Source organism: Ostrea edulis, chromosome 9 (genome assembly GCF_947568905.1).
Source record: "Ostrea edulis chromosome 9, xbOstEdul1.1, whole genome shotgun sequence".
NCBI lineage: Eukaryota > Metazoa > Mollusca > Bivalvia > Ostreida > Ostreidae > Ostrea > Ostrea edulis.
Window position 1 is genome coordinate 13,168,125 of NC_079172.1, and position 21,777 is coordinate 13,189,901.

At 36.3% G+C, this 21,777-nt stretch overlaps 1 protein-coding gene across 4 annotated transcripts in view; it reads left to right on the forward strand.

The window, feature by feature from the left end:
* The window catches only part of LOC125659318 (uncharacterized), a 59,289-nt gene that overhangs the window by 21,408 nt on the left and 16,104 nt on the right, over nucleotides 1–21,777 (forward strand). For all 4 annotated transcript variants that reach the window (XM_056148546.1, XM_056148547.1, XM_048890957.2 and 1 more), the window contains exons 3-11: nucleotides 1,114–8,535; nucleotides 8,885–9,448; nucleotides 10,514–10,775; nucleotides 11,591–11,648; nucleotides 12,456–12,590; nucleotides 16,937–17,001; nucleotides 17,511–17,666; nucleotides 17,836–17,967; nucleotides 21,215–21,416. In XM_056148546.1, the coding sequence (XP_056004521.1) occupies nucleotides 1,114–8,535; nucleotides 8,885–9,448; nucleotides 10,514–10,775; nucleotides 11,591–11,648; nucleotides 12,456–12,590; nucleotides 16,937–17,001; nucleotides 17,511–17,666; nucleotides 17,836–17,967; nucleotides 21,215–21,416 (8,996 nt within the window). The remainder of the gene's footprint in view (nucleotides 1–1,113; nucleotides 8,536–8,884; nucleotides 9,449–10,513; nucleotides 10,776–11,590; nucleotides 11,649–12,455; nucleotides 12,591–16,936; nucleotides 17,002–17,510; nucleotides 17,667–17,835; nucleotides 17,968–21,214; nucleotides 21,417–21,777) is intronic.

The window sequence follows — 21,777 nt, forward strand, 5'->3', positions numbered from 1 at the left end:
AGAGCTTACTTCCTTAACCACTTTAATAAGTGTGTAAATTAGTATACATGTGGCCATTTATGTGTCAATCATTTTAATGTTTGAAATGGATATTGCAAAGAATGCTAAAACGAAGTATTTACTGGTTCAATACTGATCCCATAGGTGCAAACATATACATCAGGGGTCGAAATTAATTTTTTCTTCCACAGGCTAATTTTAGCCTGTGGGTAAAAAATCCACAGGCTAAAATGAAAACCTACAAGCTAAAATAAAAATGATAGAGCAGTTCTCTTTTTTCATGTTTTTTTTTTTTAAATCAATGATTTTCCCCACCATTACTGAGCCTAGTGGGTCAACAGGCATCGTTTGGACAAAACACTAATTTACGTAAGTCATATGATGCAATGTTTAGGTCTCTTAACCATCGCACCTCTAATATTCACAACCTGTTTACCGCAGGTATAGATCCAATGTCTTCCAATTTCATGCCACGTCAAGGTTGTGAAGAGTCATTTTTCAAAGCGAATCCTAGACTTATGGTTTATAAGCAGCACGGTCAAGGGTCCCATGATTATTATTTTTTTGGTAATCGTCTACTCGGTGAGAAGTGCACTTGTGCCATGACTACAACCCGGCCTCAGTATGAAAATGAATTAATGTAGATAGAAAATTCTGATTAACTACTGGAAGACTGGAATTCCAAGTATGAGCTTTTTGTTATTCATTTATCTAACAAGAAATCGGAGTCTATGTTTTACCTAGTCAATTTAATCACCCCTATAAGTGAACAGGTTATACAATGATTTCCTTGATATTCACAATCAATTCACATATATTTATATTATAAAGCAGCAGTTTTTTGAAACTGTTAAAATGAAAATTTTGTCATTTTAAGCAGTTTTTAAGTATTTTTATCATGTACATGTAATACAATTATAATGAAAAATGTGATATACTTTTGATTTTGTATGTCTGACATCTTAAAAGTCTGGCAACATATATATTTCTTTGGTTATTGATTAGATTAACCTATATTAAATCAATACAAATTTATAAATTTTGATATGTCCCATGAGGGTGAAGCTACCGTAATTAAATTTTTTTTCATCAGTGATTTATTTTTACCTCTAGATTACACTACAGATGATGAAAGTGATGAGAAGACTGAGGGGAAAGTGTCACGGAAAAAAATCAAGCGCAAAAAGCAAGTTGAAAAAAGAAGCAGCTCTATCACAAGGGATGATGATGGGAAGGATCTTCCTCAAGAAGCTGATCAACAAGAAACAAGGACTTCAGAAACATCACAGAGTCAAGTAAATAGAGGAAGGAGTCTGAAGAAGACAGCAAGAAATGCTACCCAGGCGGACATTGAGGAACGCGTGACATGCAAAATGTGCAACAAAAAGTACAAAAACAAATATTCCTTAGCACATCATATACGTGAGTATCACAAAAGTAAGACAATGGAACTAAGCGCAGATGAAAGTGGTGATGATTCAGACACTGATGAACTTCGTTGTTTTATTTGTCACAAGATGTACAAGAATTATCTTGCGTACCAAAAGCACCTCAAAAGTATCCATTTGGAAGGGGAATTGAAAAAATATTCAGCAGAAACTGAGACATCTTATAATCAGGGGAGAAAGGACATAGAGATGAACAAGGAAAAGAATGAAAAGGAACATGAAAAAGAACAGGGTAAAGAGATTCCTGCACATAGTGAAGAAGAGGTGGAAACTACTTTTAGTGAGAAAGAGTACTCCTGTCCACACTGCCCTAAACAGTTCTCCAGGCTATGTCATGTAACAAACCATATTAATATGAAGCATTGGAAAGGATCTAAGGATGGAAACACAACTGTTGAAGAATTCAGTAGACAATGTAAAAAAAATTCACAAACTAGAAAGAAAGGGGAAACACCAAAGGACAAACAAGAATGCAAGTTTGGGGAAAAGGGTGAAATATCGTGTGAAATGTGCACAGACAAATTTGAGACAAGTTTTTTATATGGAATTCATCTTGAGAAATTCCATGGTGTTGAGAAAAAAAGAGCTAGAAAACTTGATCCAGGGGTTAAAAGCGAGTGTTCAGAAAGCGAAAGTGAGGATGAAGAACCTGTAGAACGTGTTCAATGTCCAGCCTGTTCAAAATCGTACAAAAAGCGGAAATATTATTTAGCACATTGGAGGAAATGGCACAAAAATAAAAAATCTGTTAAAGTTGAAGGATTATCTGAAAAAGAAAGTACTAGAAATAGAGAGTTACCAGTGGAAAGTGAGAATTTGGGAACGGAAAGTGAAAGTGAGGGTGAAGAACCTGTAGAACGTGTTCAATGTCCTTCCTGTTTGAATTCTTACAAAAGGCGGAGATACTGGTTAGCACATTGGAGGAAACATCACAAAAATGAGAAATCTGTTAAAGTTGAAGGATTATGTGGGAAAAAAAGTGCTAGAAATAGAAACTTACCAGTGGAAAGTGAGAATTTGGGAACGGAAAGTGAGGGTGAAGAACCCGTAAAACGTATTCAATGTCAAGCCTGTTCGAAATCGTACAAAACGTGGAAATGCTTGTCAGTACATTGGAAGAACAAGCACAAAGAGGAGAAGAAAATTGACCTTACTGACTGTGATGAATCAACAGATGATGGGGATGATATCCATGGTGCTAAAGTTGATTTTGGCTGTACAACATGTTTCAAATCTCACTCTTTCAAATGCAGGTTTTGTGAAAAACCATACACAAGCTTTTGGTACCTAAGGAGGCATTACAGGAATGAGCACAAACATGGATTGCAAAGCACGAATCACACATCTGTTACAGCTAGTGGAGACCAGAGAGAAAATCTATGCATACATTGTAATAATCCAGGTTCAATTAGATTTTGGGTGGATAAAGGAGTTGAAATGAAAGGGGAATCCAAACTCTTCGTCAGAGGAAGAGAGAATATGGTCAAATCACCTCTCATAGTGGATTGTAAAGTAGACTGGAATTTGATGTGTAGTTGTGGTCTAACATTTATGAGTAAGACAAAACTTGGGTACCATATGGATAGGTATGCAGACTACCATCCAAATAAATCATACAGGACTCTTAAAGGAGATGATATTCACTTGATAAAATCACTGGCTTGTTCTTTTTGTGGTAGATCATTTAAAAGTAGCAATGGTTTACTGAGACACTTGAAGAGAAATCATTTTAGGAGGAAGACTGCAGAGACTGATGATGACATTGTGGAGAGAAATAAGAAAAAAACAAGTAGCCCAGGAATTAGAGGTTCGGTCACAGACTCGGAGTGTGAGGATTCAAGCATTGGGAATAATGCCAAATTTTTTTGGGAAAAACGCAGATCTGATCCAACTGGGAAGTACTCTGCAAAGTCCCTTTTGGCGCCTGAAGAAACATGTTCAAATTTAGCATATCCAGACCCTGAGACTATATTCCACATGTCAAAGAATACTACTGTCTCAGATGAGGATATAGTGACTGAGATTCTGACAAATTCTGCAGAGAAAATTGGGCCAATTCGTCTGTTGGATGCAGAAAGTCCCAAAAAGTCCATCCAGAAATTCAAAAACTTCAGCATAACTGTAACGGCAGATACAGAGAATGCTGTCCGAGTAGTGACTAAGAAATCGGAAAATAAACTCAGAAAATACAGCAATGAAGGAAGTAGAACACCATTTTTGAGTGAAGCATTTGTATTTAAAAAACAGAACACAGATGATAGGGAGATGGAAAAAATGGAAGAAGGTTGCAACAGTAGAGATTGTATTGGGACTTCAATTGTTACTTGTGACAAAGACAAAGTCAAAGCAGTTAATGTAGGAGTCGATGATGATACCAGTAGTGAAGATGGGAAATCACCAACTCAAAATACACATCTGGAAACTGTTACATTCAATGTGCAGACATACTTGAATAATTCACCTTCAAAATATTCTCCATTTGTGAAACTGATCAAGGTTGATGAGTCAAACCCAAAGATGTCACAAAGACACATGAACAAGTATGCAGCAAGTAAATCTGTTTCCACAAAAAGTTTGCCATCGGCCATGACTTCTTCAAGGGCTGTTTTGAGTAGAAGGAAATCTTTTGAATCTAACATGGCCACGAAAGTTGGATTTGAAACAGATGATGCTTCTTTCAACAAAGCAGATCATCCAGAACTTGGACAACTTGGTATTGAAGCAGATTCTCACATGAAGGAGTTGCAATTACAGTTAGGTCATGGAAATCAAACTGGATCAACCAGCACTGGTGAATCTGATGAAGATGTGTGTGAACCATCTGATTCTGAAATGAGAGATCTAGAAGGCGATATCACCATACAAGAAAATAACACTGTGTCAGATATACCAATGGATGTTGAGCCATTTGTATTGAGAAAGGAAAAGCACAGTCAAAAACAGTTTGGAGAGAAAAGTGGCCAAACAACAATGCATGGGACCCATAGAGGTCAGCAGGTGCCCAAGCAAAGTAGAGTGCCCCAGGTCATTTCTCCAAAGTCATCCCAAAGTATTCTGAAATCTGATCAGCTAGTGACAATATCAGGACCTCTGTATACTGATCAAAAGTCATCATCATCTAGTCAAAATAGCTTCCCATCAAAATGTCATGTAAAGAAGAGTAATACTCAGAGCACATCAACTTCAAAATCAGGTGGTAAATTAGTAGCAGCGCCATCAAATTGTAATGAAAGATCTCTGGAGTCATCTACTGTTGCAGTGGGTGAAAGGGGTTCTAGTCCCAAGAAAGCTCAAATGTACTGGAAGAAAACTAGTGCAAAGAAAGTAACTGCAAAGAAGAATCTGTGCGTTCTGAGGAAATTGTTAACAGAAAAACTCCCTGACAATCCATTTCATCTCCAGAATAAACCTTCAGTGAGAAGTATTAGTTCTTGTGAAGAAAATTCAGAAAAATTATTGAGGTCTGGCAAAACTGTAAGCAGAGGTTTTAAACAGGGAGGGACTTCAAGTAGAGGAAATAACCTAACTCGACCCTACCTAAAGAGGAACACTACTATTTCCAAAATTCAAGCGATAAAATGTAAATTACAAGGCATCAAGAACAAATCAAAACCAAAGCAAAAGAGTATAGAACTTATCATGCAAGATAATGAAAAATCGCAAGATGCAGATTCTTATAAGGATCAAGATTTTGATGGAAGTATTTCATCTAATCAACATGAGTTTGAAGAGGAACGAACGATACGAATAGAAAGCTTGAAAAAGAAAATGTCATTTCTTTCACATAAAACCAGTGAATTGAAGCAAATGCCTTTGCAGGTCCCGATGAAAGAAGTTGATAATTCATTACAGTCAGTCAGAGAAAGAACCTCCTCTTCAACTAGTACTGAGAGGAAGAAATCTAAATTAAAGGCTTCAAAAAGGAAATTAAAACTGAATAGAGGTAGAATAAGACCGATCTCAAGGGAAGAGGTGCCAATCACCCCAGAAAAGAACATTGAAGATTCCATTCATTTTCCACAACAATTTGGACTTTCAGGCTCAAGAGAAAAAGGTGGGGGGCAAAGGCGCGTTCGTACAGACCTTCAATTACCACTGGTCAGAGACGTGGAGTCGGTGGATCACACTGGTAAAGAAAGCAGGGACACCAGGCACACAGATACAGGATCCGAGAAAAATAATCCACCAAGTAGACGTACGAGAAGTTGGAGCCCAGTAAAAAGTAGAACAGAAAGAAGCACTCCAAAAGTTACCCTCGTCGAAAATGTGGTTGGTTCTCCTAATGAGGATAAACAACCAGTGGGGTATAATGTAGTAGGCTACAAGATGCCTGTCATCAAGTTAAACAAACTGGAAGAACAGGTGGATGGAAAATATTTGAAACTTCTTTGGGAGGCTGTAGGGAAATCTTCGCAGTCCACACAGAGCACACCAAAGGAAAGGTCGAAAAAATCTTTAAAATCAAACTCCGTGGAAGTAAGAAGAAGGTCACTATCAGCAGATTCTGCATTAGGTTTTGATGTCGGAGAGGACAAAATTTCCAAGAACACGGAGAGAGTGGAATTGTCTAGGAATGGTGATGATGCTGAGAGAAAGGGATTGTATAAATATTTTAGCTTGAAAGAAAATTTAGATTGGAAGATAGATAGCAGAGAGACTGCTCTTAAGATCAGTGAAGATGTGGTGAGCAGTGCTTCATCTAAAGAGAAGAAACGAGAGATGGAAGCAGAAGAACATTCGCCTTGCAGCTTAATTCAAGATATCAGCAATGAGGAAATGTCCGATCATCAAGGTGATTCGGAGAAAGAAGATGCTGTGGAAACTACAGTTGCTTGTGATAAATCATTACGTAATGTGAAAGTGGAGAGAGCTATAGTAGATGAGACTGGTGTTGTTAACAATCGGGCACATGTTTTGTTTGTTCATGAAAACAAAATTGTGTATGCTGATGCACCCAATGTTGTCCCAGTTGACGAAAAGGGGTTAACAAGTTTGAGAAATCAAGTCGATGAGAAGCGATTACGGAGTGTAAAGTCAAGAAAAAGAAAAGCTATTGAAGATGTTACAACTGAAGATGAGACAGATGGGAATATCCATCCTACATTTCAACCCAAGAGAAAAGAAATTTCATCTGATATTTTGAAGGTCTGTGCTGGTGTAGTAGACATAAATACACCATTAAAACCCCTAAAAGCACTGGAAGTTAAGGCAGTGAATGAGGGTGAAGAAGTAGTGTCTTCTACCATTGAAGGAAATCTTGAAAAGAAAGAAATGATGGCTTGCATGATAGGTTTGATGGAACTTGCTGAAGATGTTGATAAAGAGTCACATGATTTTCAAATCATTGAGCCCAGTTTTCTTATCAAGAAAGACGAGAAAATCAAGTATAGTTGTCATAAGTGTGATATCAACTTCAATTTGAAAACTAGCCTTAAACACCATAGATCTACATGTCATCCAGAAGATGAATTTAGGAGTTTTGATATTGATAAGAAATCAAGTGTAGTGGAAAATGTAGTTCATGCTGCTCAAAATTTTGAAGTGGTTGATGACCTGTCCACTGCAGATGATAAGGACACTCTGTACTCCATGCCTGTGGCTGAGTTGAGGGAGTGCATTGGGCTGATGTGGGGAATTGACTTTAATGCCTACTTAATTCTAGAGAAGTTGAAGCTGGAGAAGACTATTAAAGTGGCTGACCTGACACTGAACAGAGTACACAAACAGACATGGAGAATTGTGAACGAGACACGTCAATCAGTCTCCAATACTGTGAGTGTCGAACATCATCAGCATGGAGATTTGCTTAATTTGTCTGTGGAAGAAGAAAAAGGACAAGAAAATTCCCCCACAGAACAGTGTTTTAATGATATGTTTGCTGTTTCTGAGCAGATTCCTAACATGGAAACAGTTGGAGATTGCACCCATCACTTGACTGAAAAAGAAGCAACCAGTCATGTAAATGATACAGAATATAAGATTTCATTAGGTGAAAGCCTTGGACTAGAGCAGATTCCTAACATGGAAATGTTAGGCGATTGCTCCCATCACTTGACTGAAAAAGAAACTACTAGCCATGTAAATGATACAGAATGTAAAATTTCATTTGGTGAAAGTCTTGGAACAACCAATGCAAAATCTTCATGCCCTGTATCAAAAAAGAAGAAATTACAGAATGTCAAAATTGATGAAGATTCGAAATCGAAGTTGAAGATTAATGAAAAATCTTTGCCTACACCATTGACTGAATTTGAGAGAGCAATAATGGAACCAAAGGAGAAGCGCAAAAAACTAAAACGTAAACTTAGTGCAGCAGAAAGTGAAAAGGATCTTGCCACAACAACTAGTGGAGACCATAGTAAACCAGTCCATGGTTATGTTGCTGATTTTCACCTTAAAGAAAAACCAAAAGCAAATAAAAAAGTAGGATCTGTTGTACCTCAATCAAAAATTGTTCAAAAAATTCTGAGGGATAAAGCAAGGGAAGAGGAAATGGAAAGCAGGAAGTTAGTTCCAGTAACAGACGAGGCATTGCCATCATTTGAAGAGATTTTGCAACAAAAGCCTTCGCAAGATGTTGGTCATGTAGAGAAGTTCAGATTTGGGGCAAAACAGAATAAGAAAATAAGTGAGCCAAAACCCACTGTTGTCTACTCTATGGGTATGGCTGGTAGCAATGCTGTTTCAGTGCCATCATCAAAGAAGGTAAGCTTGGAAACCCAATCCCTTCAGGACATTTACAATGCTATTTTAGAAGGAATCCAAAATCCTCAAATAATAGGAAAAAAATCTGATGTCTTGTCTTGTACACTGAAGAATTCCCAGTTTGAGGAACCATCAACATCCACTGGCATTAAAAGAGCTGCAGATGTCTATGCTTCTGCTTCCAAAAAAGCCAAAGTGGAGTCCAGAATCGGCTTGAGAGAAGAAGACATGACTCCTGATAGCACTACACCAGACAAATATCTCGAACAGGGCACATCTGAAATGGACACAACTACCCAGGAAGCTATGCCCAACGAAATGAACAATATCGGTTTGCATTCATCAGTTGTGTCATCCAATGTGAGCAGTACAGGAGAATCAGGTGCGTTGTAATTTTACTTCTTTTTATTGTGAACATATTTCTATAACAATTTAACAGCATGCATTTCTGGGTAGAGAAATTTTTTTTTTGCAACTTATTCTGAATTTCTCCGATTTGGGGGGGGGGGGGGGGGGGTGTTAGGAAACCTGACATGATTTCATGTTTTTCTGTAGTAGAGTAAAAAAAAATTCTGCAATTTATTCTGAATTTCTCAGATATATAAATAGTGAAAAAGTGGCACACCAGAATTCTTAAGCATCTAATAATGTGTTGAAAAAGCACACATATATTTTTACACAAAATACAGTATATTATATCTAAATTGAAACTGCTTTGTTTTGTGATTAAGGTGTTTGGAAAGAGAATGAAGTTTCCCATCAGTCTGGAAAAACTGGTCTGGAAAAGCAAGGCATTCCTAAATTCACAAGCACTCCCCTAAAACAAGACATTCCAAACTCAAAGAAAAGCCCATGTCACATTCCAGAATATGCCTCCACTACTGAGACCGTATGTTCCAGACTAGAGCTTGGGGAAAACCTGATGGACAGTGCAGGAACGAATGATAATGACATTAAAGAAGATTCCAAGACCAATGTGGAAGAGGGTATTAAAGACGATGTAGAAAGCATGGAATATAAACTCCTTCAGGATCAGATGGAAGTTCAAGATGTGAAGGATGAACAAAGAAGGGACTTGAAATGTCACGCCAAGAATAAAGACGATGCAATGGAATGCAATGATGAAGATAAGGATTCTATAAAGAGTCGGAGTAGGGATGATCGAGAAAGTGAGGACGAGGAGGAGGATAAGGATGAGTCTGAGGAGGAAGATGATGCAGAGAAGAGTGAAGAATCTGAGAGTGAGAAGGAATCCGAAACCTCTGAAGAGTCAGATCAAGAATCAGAGAGTGAAGGTTTGTTGGTTTTACTGTTTAATCAGAGTTATAGCTTTATTCCTAAGCACAAGGACAATGGAAATATGTACATATTTGTATAAGATTAACAACAAGAGAAAAATATTTTTATGCCCCCAGGATTGCAGATCGGGGGGCATATTGTTTTTGTCATTCTGTCTGAAACTTTAACCTTGCTAATAACTTTTGAACAGTAAGTAATAGAGCTTCAATATTTCACATGAGTATTCCTTGTGACAAGACCTTTCCGTGGGTACCAATATTTTTGACCCCGTGACCTTGACCTTGGAGTTTGACCTACTTTTTGAAAACTTTAACCTTGCTAATAACTTTTGAACAGTAAGTGGTAGAGCTTTGATATTTCACATGAGTATTCCTTGTGACAAGACCTTTCTGTGGGTATCAACATTTTTGGCCCAGTGACCTTGGAGTTTGACCTACTTTTTTAATTTTAACCTTGCTTATAGCTTTTGAATAGTAAGTGATAGAGCTTTGGTATTTCACATGAGTATTCCTTATGACAAGACCTTTCCGTTGGTACTAAACCTTTTGACCTTGACATTTGACCTACTTAATTTTTTATTTTTTTTTTACATTGGTCATAATTTCTAAATGGTAAATATTAGAGCTTTCATATTGTACATGAGCATTTCTTGTGACAAGATCTTTCTACTGGTACCAAGATATTTGTCCTTGTGACCTTGGCCATCTTTGGAATTGGCCATTATCTGGGGCATTTGTGTTTCACAAACACATCTTGTTTCAAAGTGACACTAACATATATATCAGTAACACGTGTAGCCAAAAATACAGGTGTACATTTAGTCGGTGCATTGAGATTTTAATCAAGATCTAGAATTTTCCAGGTTTTAGGTCAGCTGAGTTACTCTGCCATCTGCTTCAGGGTTGAAACTTAACTAAAATTTCCAGGAGCCATGTGGCCACAGCAAAACAAAACATTTTTTATATGTTAAAGAGATAGCATAGGTTGTACATGTATTTGGCCCCCTCTTTGGAATTGTCAATGTGAATGTAAAATATGTAAATAATTCTCCTGCATTTTAGCTGGAAGAGATTGTGATGTTAGCAAATACACCAATTTGGATATTGATGTTGATGTACTAAATGTGTGTGCTTCGGATGAGGAATCCTGGCTGAATGAAGAGGAGGAAGAGATGGTGGAGGAAGAGAAGGAGGAGATGGCGGAGGAAGAGAAGATCACAGATGATGAGAGAGATGAGGATGGAGATTTGGAAGAAAAAGAGGAGGATGATATCTGTGTAAAGGAGGAACTTGTGAAGAAGGAGGAGGCATTGGCAGAGACAAGGTAACTATTCTGTCCCAAGGTTAAATAATTCACCTGAATGTATGATCACATTAAGGAACAGGAACATGATTCGGAACAATTTGTTTTAAGTGCGAGAGCAGCATAAAGTTGTGTTTGAATAATGTTCGTTTTTTACTTCTCGCATAATATATATTCATGCTTATTCATGAAATAGTAAAGATTGATTATGACCAGGCAGTGTGTCATGAACAGGGGCAATATCACTGTCCGGGTAAACATGTTAGAAGTTCATTAGAATGGAGAGACAGTTGAAGCTCACATGTTTGACAAAAGAGGTTTTTTTTCTGAATCCTTGAAACATAATCTTTTGGCCAAGATCAAAGTTACTGAAAAAAAAGGTTTTATAAAAGATTTATCAAGGTCATAGTTTTGTAATTATGAAACAGAAGAAATTAACATAAATTTTGATAGCAAAAATTGAAGCCATTTGGGGGCTTATATTTTATGGTCTGTCTGTTAGTCTGTTCACATAATATTTTACTTTGGCCATAATTTTTTAGTGGATGGCGATGGGATATAGCTTTCATATTTCCCATGTGTAGTCCTTTTCACAAGATCTTTCTTTTTGGAATCGGAGTTACTTTGCTGCCTTGAGGGGGCATCAGTGTTTCACAAACACATCTTTATTTTGTTGTGTGGTAATCGAGTTACTTTCCAGACAAGGCCTCTTGTTTAAAGTTTGTAGTTTTAAATAGTTTAGTAAAAATTCACATTAAAAAAAATCTAATTTGCAAATGTATAGAATGATTAGTTTAGGATTGAAACTTTTGATGGTTGTATGATTGATTTTGTAGGTCAGCAAGGGATATTAAGGATGAAACTGACAATGTAATAGTCATGGAGAGCACTGTGGTATGGTATCTTACAATGTAAAGTTTCTCTGTTACACACTTGATATGAATTTGACTAAAAAATCTCGGTTGAAGCAAAGTTTCCGATTTCACATCGATTTAGAATAACTGTAAAAAGAAATTCTGAGTACTTGGTTGCCTCACTATTAGCAACAAGAATTTATCATTTAGCATCTAAATCAGATGAACTTAAGGTATTCCATGTATAATGACCATATTTCATATCTAATAAATGGATGGTGGAATATTTGTTATCATGGTATCATTTTGAAGGGTTCATCAAATAAAAATAATCCACCATAGGAATTTTCAAAGTTTTGTTTACTGCTTGATTTATTTCACCTAGAATTTAACATTGAAGTATATGGGAAAAGCATGTTTTATTACAATATTTTAAAAACAAATTACATTTTCATACTAATCTCTTGGTAGAAAGTTACATACACTTTCTTTTTATGAAAATATGAAATAAAATTAATCATTGACCACACACATTTTTAGAAAATTAGATTTTTCTTATTTTTACAAAGGGCAGACAACTCTTCCAAAAAGTCTTAAGTGCAAAAAGGTCAGCTTCTAATCATTTACCAGTCATGTGAATTTCATCTGCTTCACTTTCATCATTATTTATCAATAAACTTTTAAGTTGATCTAAATCCTTCAAAATTGTTCATTATCCTTTCATTATACATGGAATACCTTAAGTTTAATTTAATCATGGCCCAATTTCATGGAGTCTATTCTGAGAATATGGCCCATTTTACCATTTGTCTAATCATTCTGGGTTTTTTTCATTTTTATCCATCAGGAATGTGAAGACATAGACTTTAAGCCCAACACCATCATGGTTAATTTGATTCCCAAAGGATTCTGTTTCCAGTTCATTCACTACAATGTCTGTAACAAGCCGATGTGTTCATACAAACATAATGTACCATCCAAGGTATGATATGATGTTTTATTCACTAACTAGTATTTTATTGATTTTCCCCCATTCTATATGAAATGAAAAATCATGCACACCTATTATGACTACGCACACCACATTAACCATAGATTCCAATATTGGCTTGGTTGAAGATGGAGGTAGTTAATTACAGATTTAGGTAGTGATAAGGAAGGGTGTGTTTTATTGTTTATATTACAGATTTAGGTTGTGAAAAGGAAGGATGTGTTTTATTGTTTTTATATTACAGATTTAGGTTGTGAAAAGGAAGGATGTGTTTTATTGTTTTTATATTACAGATTTATTGAAATAGAATCATTACCATGTGATATCAAATGATTTAACAATTGTATTCAAGTTCAAATTTAAAAGGAAATATTCTGTAAATGGAACCCCAAAATAGAATTAGCTACTTTGTTACATTATATAAAATTTCTAATTAATTTCTGATTTTAACCAAGTTATTCCTTTTTTAGTTTCTTGAGTCATTCAGGTGGCCAGTTGTGTTAGTTACTTGGGTAGTTGTATGTTCACATTTGAACTTACCAACTTCTCTGAAAGTTCATGGTCATTTTTCATCAGAATTGAGGCCTCAAGGAGTGGCAGTCATATATATTAGTATGATAAAGATGGGTTTATTTGAGAAATAAATTTCATTTTGAAAATACGTGAGGGGTATGAACTGCACCACTTCTCACTGGCTTTTTTCATGAAGGGCAAGGTTCTCAAGAAATTGAAGAAGTAGCAGGTGAAATCAGAAAAAGCAAGAGGAGAAATATTTGTGTACTTGCTCGTGGGTCCAGAAAAATTAAGAAGATTAGAAAGCTGTAGGAGTTATTCCCTTGCTTTTATTTAGGCTCTTAAATATAGCATTAGAATATGAAGCAAAAATGAAATGAACTTCATATGAATCATAATGTAATGAATACAATATTCAATTGTGCTGCACATTTGATTAAAAAGACATTTTAAAATGGATCTTTTTGTCTGAAATATAGAAAGTAGGCTGTGATTTTACTCAAAGTAGGGGGCGGGAAATCGCCGTGTGCTGGTTGTCAGAATTCCCAGGTGTTAGAATTGACATACTATATTTATCAAGATTCATACATGCATTTTTATATGCCCATCTTTAGATGGGACGTATTATGGTACAGCGATGTCCATACGTCCGTCCGTTCGGGGTTTTCTCTTTATAATTTCATTTCCCTTTCACATGTCATGCTGAAACTTGCTGTGTAGCTTCTTTGTGGGTCACTCTAGATCATACTGCAATTTTGATCCATTTCGACCTGTTTTCCAGGAGTTTTGCCCCTTTATTTGGAAATTATTATTATATGGAGGGTACATAATTTGTCCTACCTACTCCACCCACAGTTTTCAAGTGAGAGCCTTCTTATTATGCCCCCCCGCCCCCCCCCCCCCCCCCCCCCCTTCAAAGAAGAGGGGCATATTGGTTTGCACCTGTTGGTCGGTCGGTCGGTAGACCACATGTTGTCCAGTCAATATCTTGAGAACCATTCACTTGATGATAATGATATTTCATATGTGGGTTGGTTATGAGTAGAAGATTGTTTTTATGGTCAAAGTCAAGGATCAATCTACTCTGGACATAGGAATATAATGTCCGCTCAATATCTTGAGAACCCTTTGCTTGAAATACATCAAACTTAGCACACTGGTACATCCTAAGGAGTAGATAACCCCATTTGATTTTGAGGTCATATGGTCAAAGGTCAAACTGGGCATAGGAATATACTGACCATTCAATGTCTAGAGAACCCTTTGCTTGACAGACATCAAACTTGGTACACTGGTACAACATCAGGAGAAGATGACCCCTATTGATTTTGAGGTCACATGGTCAAAGGTCTAGGGTCAAACAGGACATTAGAATATACTGTCCGCTAATATCTTGAGAACCCTTTCCTTGACATACATCAAACTTGGTACACTGATACGTCTTCAGGAGAAGATGGCCACTATTGATTTTGAGATCACATGGTCAAAGGTCAAGGGTCAAACTGGACATAGTAATATATTGTCTGCTCAATATCTTGAGAACCCTTTGCTTGACAGACATCAAACTTGGTACACTGGTACATCTTCAGGAGAAAATGACCCATATTGATTTTGAGGTCACATGTTTAAAGGTCAAGGGTCAAACTGGACATTGGAATATACTGTCTGCTCAATATCTTGAGAACCCTTTGCTTGACAGACATCAAATTTAGTACAGTGGTGTATATTCAGGAGGAGATGACTCCTATTGATTTTGAGGTCACATGGTCAAAGGTCAAACTGAACATAGTAATATACTGTCCACTCAATATCTTGATAACCCTTTTGCTTGACAGACATCAAACTTAGTACACTGGTACATCTTCAGGAGATGACCCATATTGATTTTGAGGTCAAAAGTCAATTGTTGAACTGGACATAGTAATACATTGTCTCCTATATTTTAAGAATTATATGCTTGATTGTCACCAAACTTGGTACACTGGTACAGCATAAGGAGTAGATGACCCCTGTTGATTTTTTAGGTCACATGGTCAATTCACTCTTGACATAGGAAGATATTGTCTGCTCAATATTTTGAATTGATGATATTACTATCAATTAAATGATGTGTGTGTATAACCCTTTTCAATTTTGGACCATGGGGGCATATTTGTTTTACAAACATCTCTTGTTTTGTGGAGTGTTTGTATGGGTATTGAAGATGTGCATGTGGGATGGATTTTGATTTTCTACAATTTTTGAGAAAATTACAGGTTGTTGAACTTAGTCCATTTGGAAATTAATATTCTATGGAGGGTACATAATTTGTTCGCCCAACTCCTCCCACAGTTTTCAAGTGAGGACCTTCTTGTTTTGTGGAGTGTTTGTATAGGTATTGAAGATGTGCATTTGGGAAGGATTTTGATTTTCTTCCATTTTTTGAAAAAATTACAGGTTGTTGAACTTGGTCCATGTTGAGGAAATCTCAATTTTTAAGCTAAGACCCTTTGTTCATATGAAAGTTTGTCACAGCCTCATGATGTCTGATAATACCTGAAGCAAAGTTATACAAATTATAGCACAAGAAAAACACCCTATGTAAGCATTTCATGGGCGTATTATGTACCGTTTGCGGTGCTCTTGTTATACCTTCGTTCGGGGGGTATATAGGAATCACTCTGTCTGTCTGTCTGTCCGTCCGTCCGTCCATCCGTCTGTCTGTGCAGATTCGTGTCCGGGCCATAACTTCTTTGTTCTTTGACTTAGGCATACCATATTTGGCACACAGGTAGATCACCATGAGACGATGTGTCATGTACCTTCATGACCTCTATATGACCTTGACCCTTGACCTCAAGGTCAAAATTAAAGGTTTTTTACAATGGATTCATGTCCGGGCCATAACTTCTTTGTTCTTTGACATAGGCATACCATATTTGACACATGAGTGTATCACCATGAGACGATGTGTCATGTACCTTCATGACCTCCATATGACCTTGACCCTTGACCTCAAGGTCAAAATTAAAGGTTTTTTACAATGGATTCGTGTCCGGGCCATAACTTCTTTGTTCTTTGACATAGGCATACCATGTTTGACACATGAGTGTATCACCAGGAGACACATGAGTGTATCACCAGGAGACGATGTGTCATGTACCTTCATGACCTCCATATGACCTTGACCTCAAGGTCAAAATTAAAGGTTTTTACAATGGATTCATGTCCGGGCCATGACTTCTTTGTTCTTTGACATAGGCATATCATATTTGACACATGAGTGTATCACCATGAGACGGATGTGTCGAGTACCTTCATGACCTGTATATGACCTTGAACTTTGACCTCAAGGTCAAAATTGATTATAGGGTTTTGACATAGTCATACCATAAGACATGGGTGTATCACCATGAGACTATGTGTCATGTACATTCATGACCTCTTTATGACCTTGACCTTTGATCTCAAGGTCAAAATTATAGGTTTATGCCATGGATTTGTGTTTGGACTATATCTTCCATTTTCTTCTACAAATGCATACCATATTTTTACACTCAGGAAAGAGGTAATTTATACCTATTAACAACATCCTTTGGGAGATTGGGGTAAGCGGGGGGTATTCTTAGTGAGCATTGCTCACAGTACATCTTGTTCTAACTGCACTGCATTCATAAGGAAATGACTATCATTACAATTGTACAGATATCAAAGACAAAAACATACTTAAATTTACATCAGACATTTCTTTTCTGAAAGTTAGATCAAATTACTGCTTGTGGCAGAAAAAGATGGCAGCTCATTATGAATTAGATTTGTAATGAAATATTTTATTCTATATACAGGATGAGATATTTAAGAAAGGACTACGTGAAATTTCTCGGCTTCATAGCCAGAGTGACAAGATGGGGTAAGTTTGTATAGAAAATAGTTAAATGCTGCTAGCATCCAAGTCCAACCTACCACACTTATCATAGATTTTAAATGTCCTAGTTTGTTTTCTTAATACTGAAAGTGACAGTATTGAGATTTAGAAAAAAAAACTAGCACATCTAAAAGCCATGGTAAGTGTGTTTTTCTCTCTTCCTTGCCCCCTCTTAGGGGAGGGAGGGGGCACTACAAAACTGTTCATGACTGTTCATGTACAGTGTACTTTATTAGAATTGCGTTGACAATGTCTGAGGAAAGTAAATCTAATAAATGAAGTTCTAACACAGTAATTACACTTCAGAATTAAGATAAAAATTAGAAAATGTCAAAAATAAAATACTATAGATATCGTCGTTTGTACTATGAAATTTCATAAATTATGCTGTATAGATTTTAAATTATTTAGAAATCTTGCATGCATATACTGCTGTTATGAAAATTTTCATACTTTTATAATGTGAATATAGTATTTCAAACTTTATCTTACAGGGCCTATGAAATTTACAAGAAGCTTCTGGAACTGAATTTTCATGATCAGATCCCCACCAAGCACATCATGCAGTTACTAAGGTTGGCAGAGGAGGACTGTGATATGAATATGGCCTTTGACCTACTCAGTCATGCTGAAAAAATCAAATCCATTGAGTATGTAGACTAATTCAACTTACATAGAAACTTTTCTGATTAAAGTTTGTCATTACTTGTTGGCATGTAGATGTAGTTAAGATAAATCAAATGACAAACAACAAATTATAATAACTACAGCATGTACATCTTTGAATTTCCTTTGAGCAGAATTAATTTCATTTTGTAGGTTTCATGCTATCTTGATCTCGATGTGTAGTCTCTGCCCGGCACATTATGAAGAAAACTTATGGACATTGTTCTCCTGTATCCAGAACTTCAGCAAATGTTTGACCAGTCAGAATGTTGTAATTCTCCTCAGGTTAGTTTGATGAGTGGTGAAGTGAAAGATACTTCCAGCTGTTTATCTGTGTGCCAACAAGCTGTTACTTTAAGAATTTATTTTGCACATGTTTAGTATTTAGTAATGCAAGTAAACTTCTCAAGAATTCTTAAACATCAAAGAGACAAGGCATTACACATTGGGTCCTTGTCTAGTTAATTATGAATCATACACAAGTATTTTATAAGGGGGGTTTGGGTTGTAATAGGTTCCCAGTACCCTTTGCTTGTTTTAAGAGGTGACTGAATGGGGTGGTCCTGTGGATGACACGCAAAAATTGAGGCCCCGTGTTGTGGCATGATAAAGATCCCTTTCTGCTCAAAGGCCGTAAGCGCGGAGTGTAGGCTTAAATTTTGCAGCCCTTCACTGGCAATGGTGACGTCTCCATATGACTGCATGGCCTTTCACCTCTGGTCGGTGCGGGTTTGAATCCCGCTCGTGTCGGTAAGTGAGAAAGTTTCCCAGTTTACTTTCGGAAGGTCAATGGTCTCTTCCCAGATACATTGTATCTGGGTTCTCTCTTCCATAAAAATAAAACAAAAAAAACTGGGTGCCACCAGATAAATGAAAAATTGTTGAGTGTGGCGGAAAACATCAATCAATCAATCCCTATGAGTGAAATATTCTTGAGTGGGACATTAAACAATATAAAATTAATCAATCAGTCTTTTTAAGGGAATTGCACAAAAGTACCTAATAGTATGTTAAATGCACACAGTTCATTGAAAGCATGAATTTTCACACATTTGAAAAAATGATAATTGTATCTAAAGCATGTTTAAAACCAGTTCAGTTCATTTACAGCAAAATAAGGTTATAACAAACTTTCAGGACCAGTGAAAAAACAGTTTAGGATTAAACATTCTTTTTGAAGAATTTATTGATGTGTAAAAACTCTGGACATTTTACTCGCAAACTGAATGAAAATGCGAAGATTGTTTGATTTTTACAATTCCAATTCGTCCCCTGGATTATCAATGTAAAAAATTTAAATAGTTTCCCTGCACTCTGTTATTTGTTTTCAGACGTATGTGTATACATAGTGTTTTTGGATTAATTGATGTGTAAATTCTCAAGTAGCTTTATTTTTGTCCGATCAAAACAACTGTAATAAATAACATTGGAATTATTTCATTATAACCGATCTTCATTATACAGTAAAATAAGGTTATAGCGAACCTCCAGTACCAGCGAAGAACAGTTCATTACAACCAAACTTCATTATACAGTAAAACATCTCCAGGACCAGAGAAAAAAACAGTTATAAACCAAACTTCATAATTATTTCCAATACAATTTACATAATTATTTTCCTCTTACAGGGGAATAAATATCACTTTGCAATGAATGTGAATTTGTTACAAGCTTGTTTGTTATAGCAGACATGGTTTTTCTTTGCTTTAAAGTGGAATTCACTTTCTGGACTGGAAAAATCCATTCTCTATATAACGATTCCACTTCCAGAAATTTTTAGCTCTTCTGAGCCGAAGGCTCAAAGAACTAATCATATGGCCATACATGTCTGGCGTGCAGTGTGCGTGAACTTTTTGGGAAAAGGGCTATATCTCAAGAAGCCCTAGGCCAATTTTTGTCAAATTTCTCACAGGGTATCCTTGGCCCAAGGGCTTTCATTTGTAATAAAACTAGGGTTGTGACCCTTTAACAAGGGGAGATAATTAGGAAAATTCAAACAATAGTAGTGGTTGCTAAAAAATCTTCTTATCTAGAACCACTGGGCAAATTATCACCAAACTTATGCATAAGGATGAGGATAAGTTGTAGACAGAAAATTGTTCAAGACATCATCCTGGGGCAAAGGGTGTGGTCTCAAGGTCACTTCAAAGTTGACCTTAAATTTTGTTTTGTTAAAACTTTGATATTTTGCTTAGTATAAGGACTAGGATCATCAAATTTTGTCAGTTGATGCATCTTAGGACCTAATATCGTGTTGTTTCAAAAGTAGGTCATGGTGACCTAATATTTGAATTTCGCAGGTAATTATTATTTAATGGATTTTGATGCATATCTTGGACACTTTTGAGCCTATGATCATCAAAAGTTGTCAGTTGATGGATCATGGGACCTTGAAGTGCGTCATGTGAAAAGTATGTCACCATGACCTACTTTCTGAATTTTATGGCTAATCATTTATGAATACATTTTAGGTTGTTATTTCAGATACCGAGAGGTTTAGAATCATCAAACCTTGTAAGTTGATGCATCTAGAGGCCTCGAAACATATTTATAAAAAAACGTAGGTCACAGTGACCTACTTTTTGAATTTTGCAGACATTCAAATTTCACATTTTCAATTTTAGATGCATATTTTGGACACTATGAAAGTTCGGATTATCAAACTTTGTCAGTTGATGCATCATGAGTCTTCATAGTTTGTTGACCAAAAAGTAGGTCACCGTGACCTACTTTTGGAATTTGATGGCTATATTTTAATATTTCGGATACTATTTGACTTACAATTATCAAACCTTGTCAGTTGATGCATGTTGAGTCTTCAGAGTGTGTTGACTAAAAAGTAGGTCACAGTGACCTATTTTTGGATTTTGACAGCTATATTTGAATATTTCAGATACTATTTGACTTACAATCATCAAACTTTGTCAGTTGATGGGTCTTGAGTCTTCAGAGTGTGTCAACCAAAAAGTAGGTCACTGTGACCTACTTTTGGAATTTGACATTTATATCTGAATATTTTAGAAACTATTTGACTTCAATTATCAAACTTTGTTAGTTGATGCATCTTGAGTCTTTGGAGTGTGTCGACCAAAAAGTAGGTCACTGTGGCCTTCTTTTGGAATTTGAAAACTATATTTGAATACTATTTGACTTGTCAATTGATGCATCTTGAGTCTTCAGTGTGTCGACCAAAAGTAGGTCACTGTGACCTACATTTGGACAGTTACATTTAAATTTTCAGGTACTATTTGACTTAACATCATCAAACTTTGTTAATTGATGAATCTTGGTTAGTGAGAATTTTTGCATGTTCTACAATGTATCAGAAGAGCGATTCTAGGTCCATGGACCTCTTGTTAGGTACTGATACCTAGTAAGCAGGCTTAATTTGATGTGAAAGCAGTAATTTACAACTAACATGCTTGTACATATGTCATGGAGTTATGAAAATTTTAGTGCATGCATTTGATATAACGGATGTGTTTGGTCTTTATAAAGGGGATCAGTAATTGAATGGTATGCCTCTTTTTAGAGCTTTCCAAGAGAAGCAACAATGGCTGAAGTTGTGGAACGTAATCAATTACAGTCTCCATTGCCATGGATTTTTGCCTCCAGCATACATCACTCGATCAGCTTTACAAGCTGTTCAGGAGAATCCAGAAATATGTATCCAAGAGGCAGCTCACTGGATCCAGAAATGTGACCCAGAACAGTTTTATAACCAAGATGTTGAGGTTAGACAAATCCATTTTCTGTAATATGTAGAAGAAGTCATGATTAAATTGAGTGTTTCTGAGACCTATTTTGAATTTGTAAAATTAAAACCTAAACTGGTAAGCTTTTCCCAAAATGATGTGATTCAGTAATCACTTTTTTAAACGCCCTTCATCAGATGTATTTTGTTAAGGCGCAGTCTGTCTGAGGTCATGATTTCCTGACTTTTTCCCGTAAAGGATGCATGTACATCATTGACATTTGGTCACAATTTCTCCCTCAAGAATACAAGAGGGAGTTTGCATTTCAGCTGGATTGGTGCACTATGACCTACTTTAGGGCTAAAAGTAGATAAAACAGTTTTCCAAACTTTATTTTCGT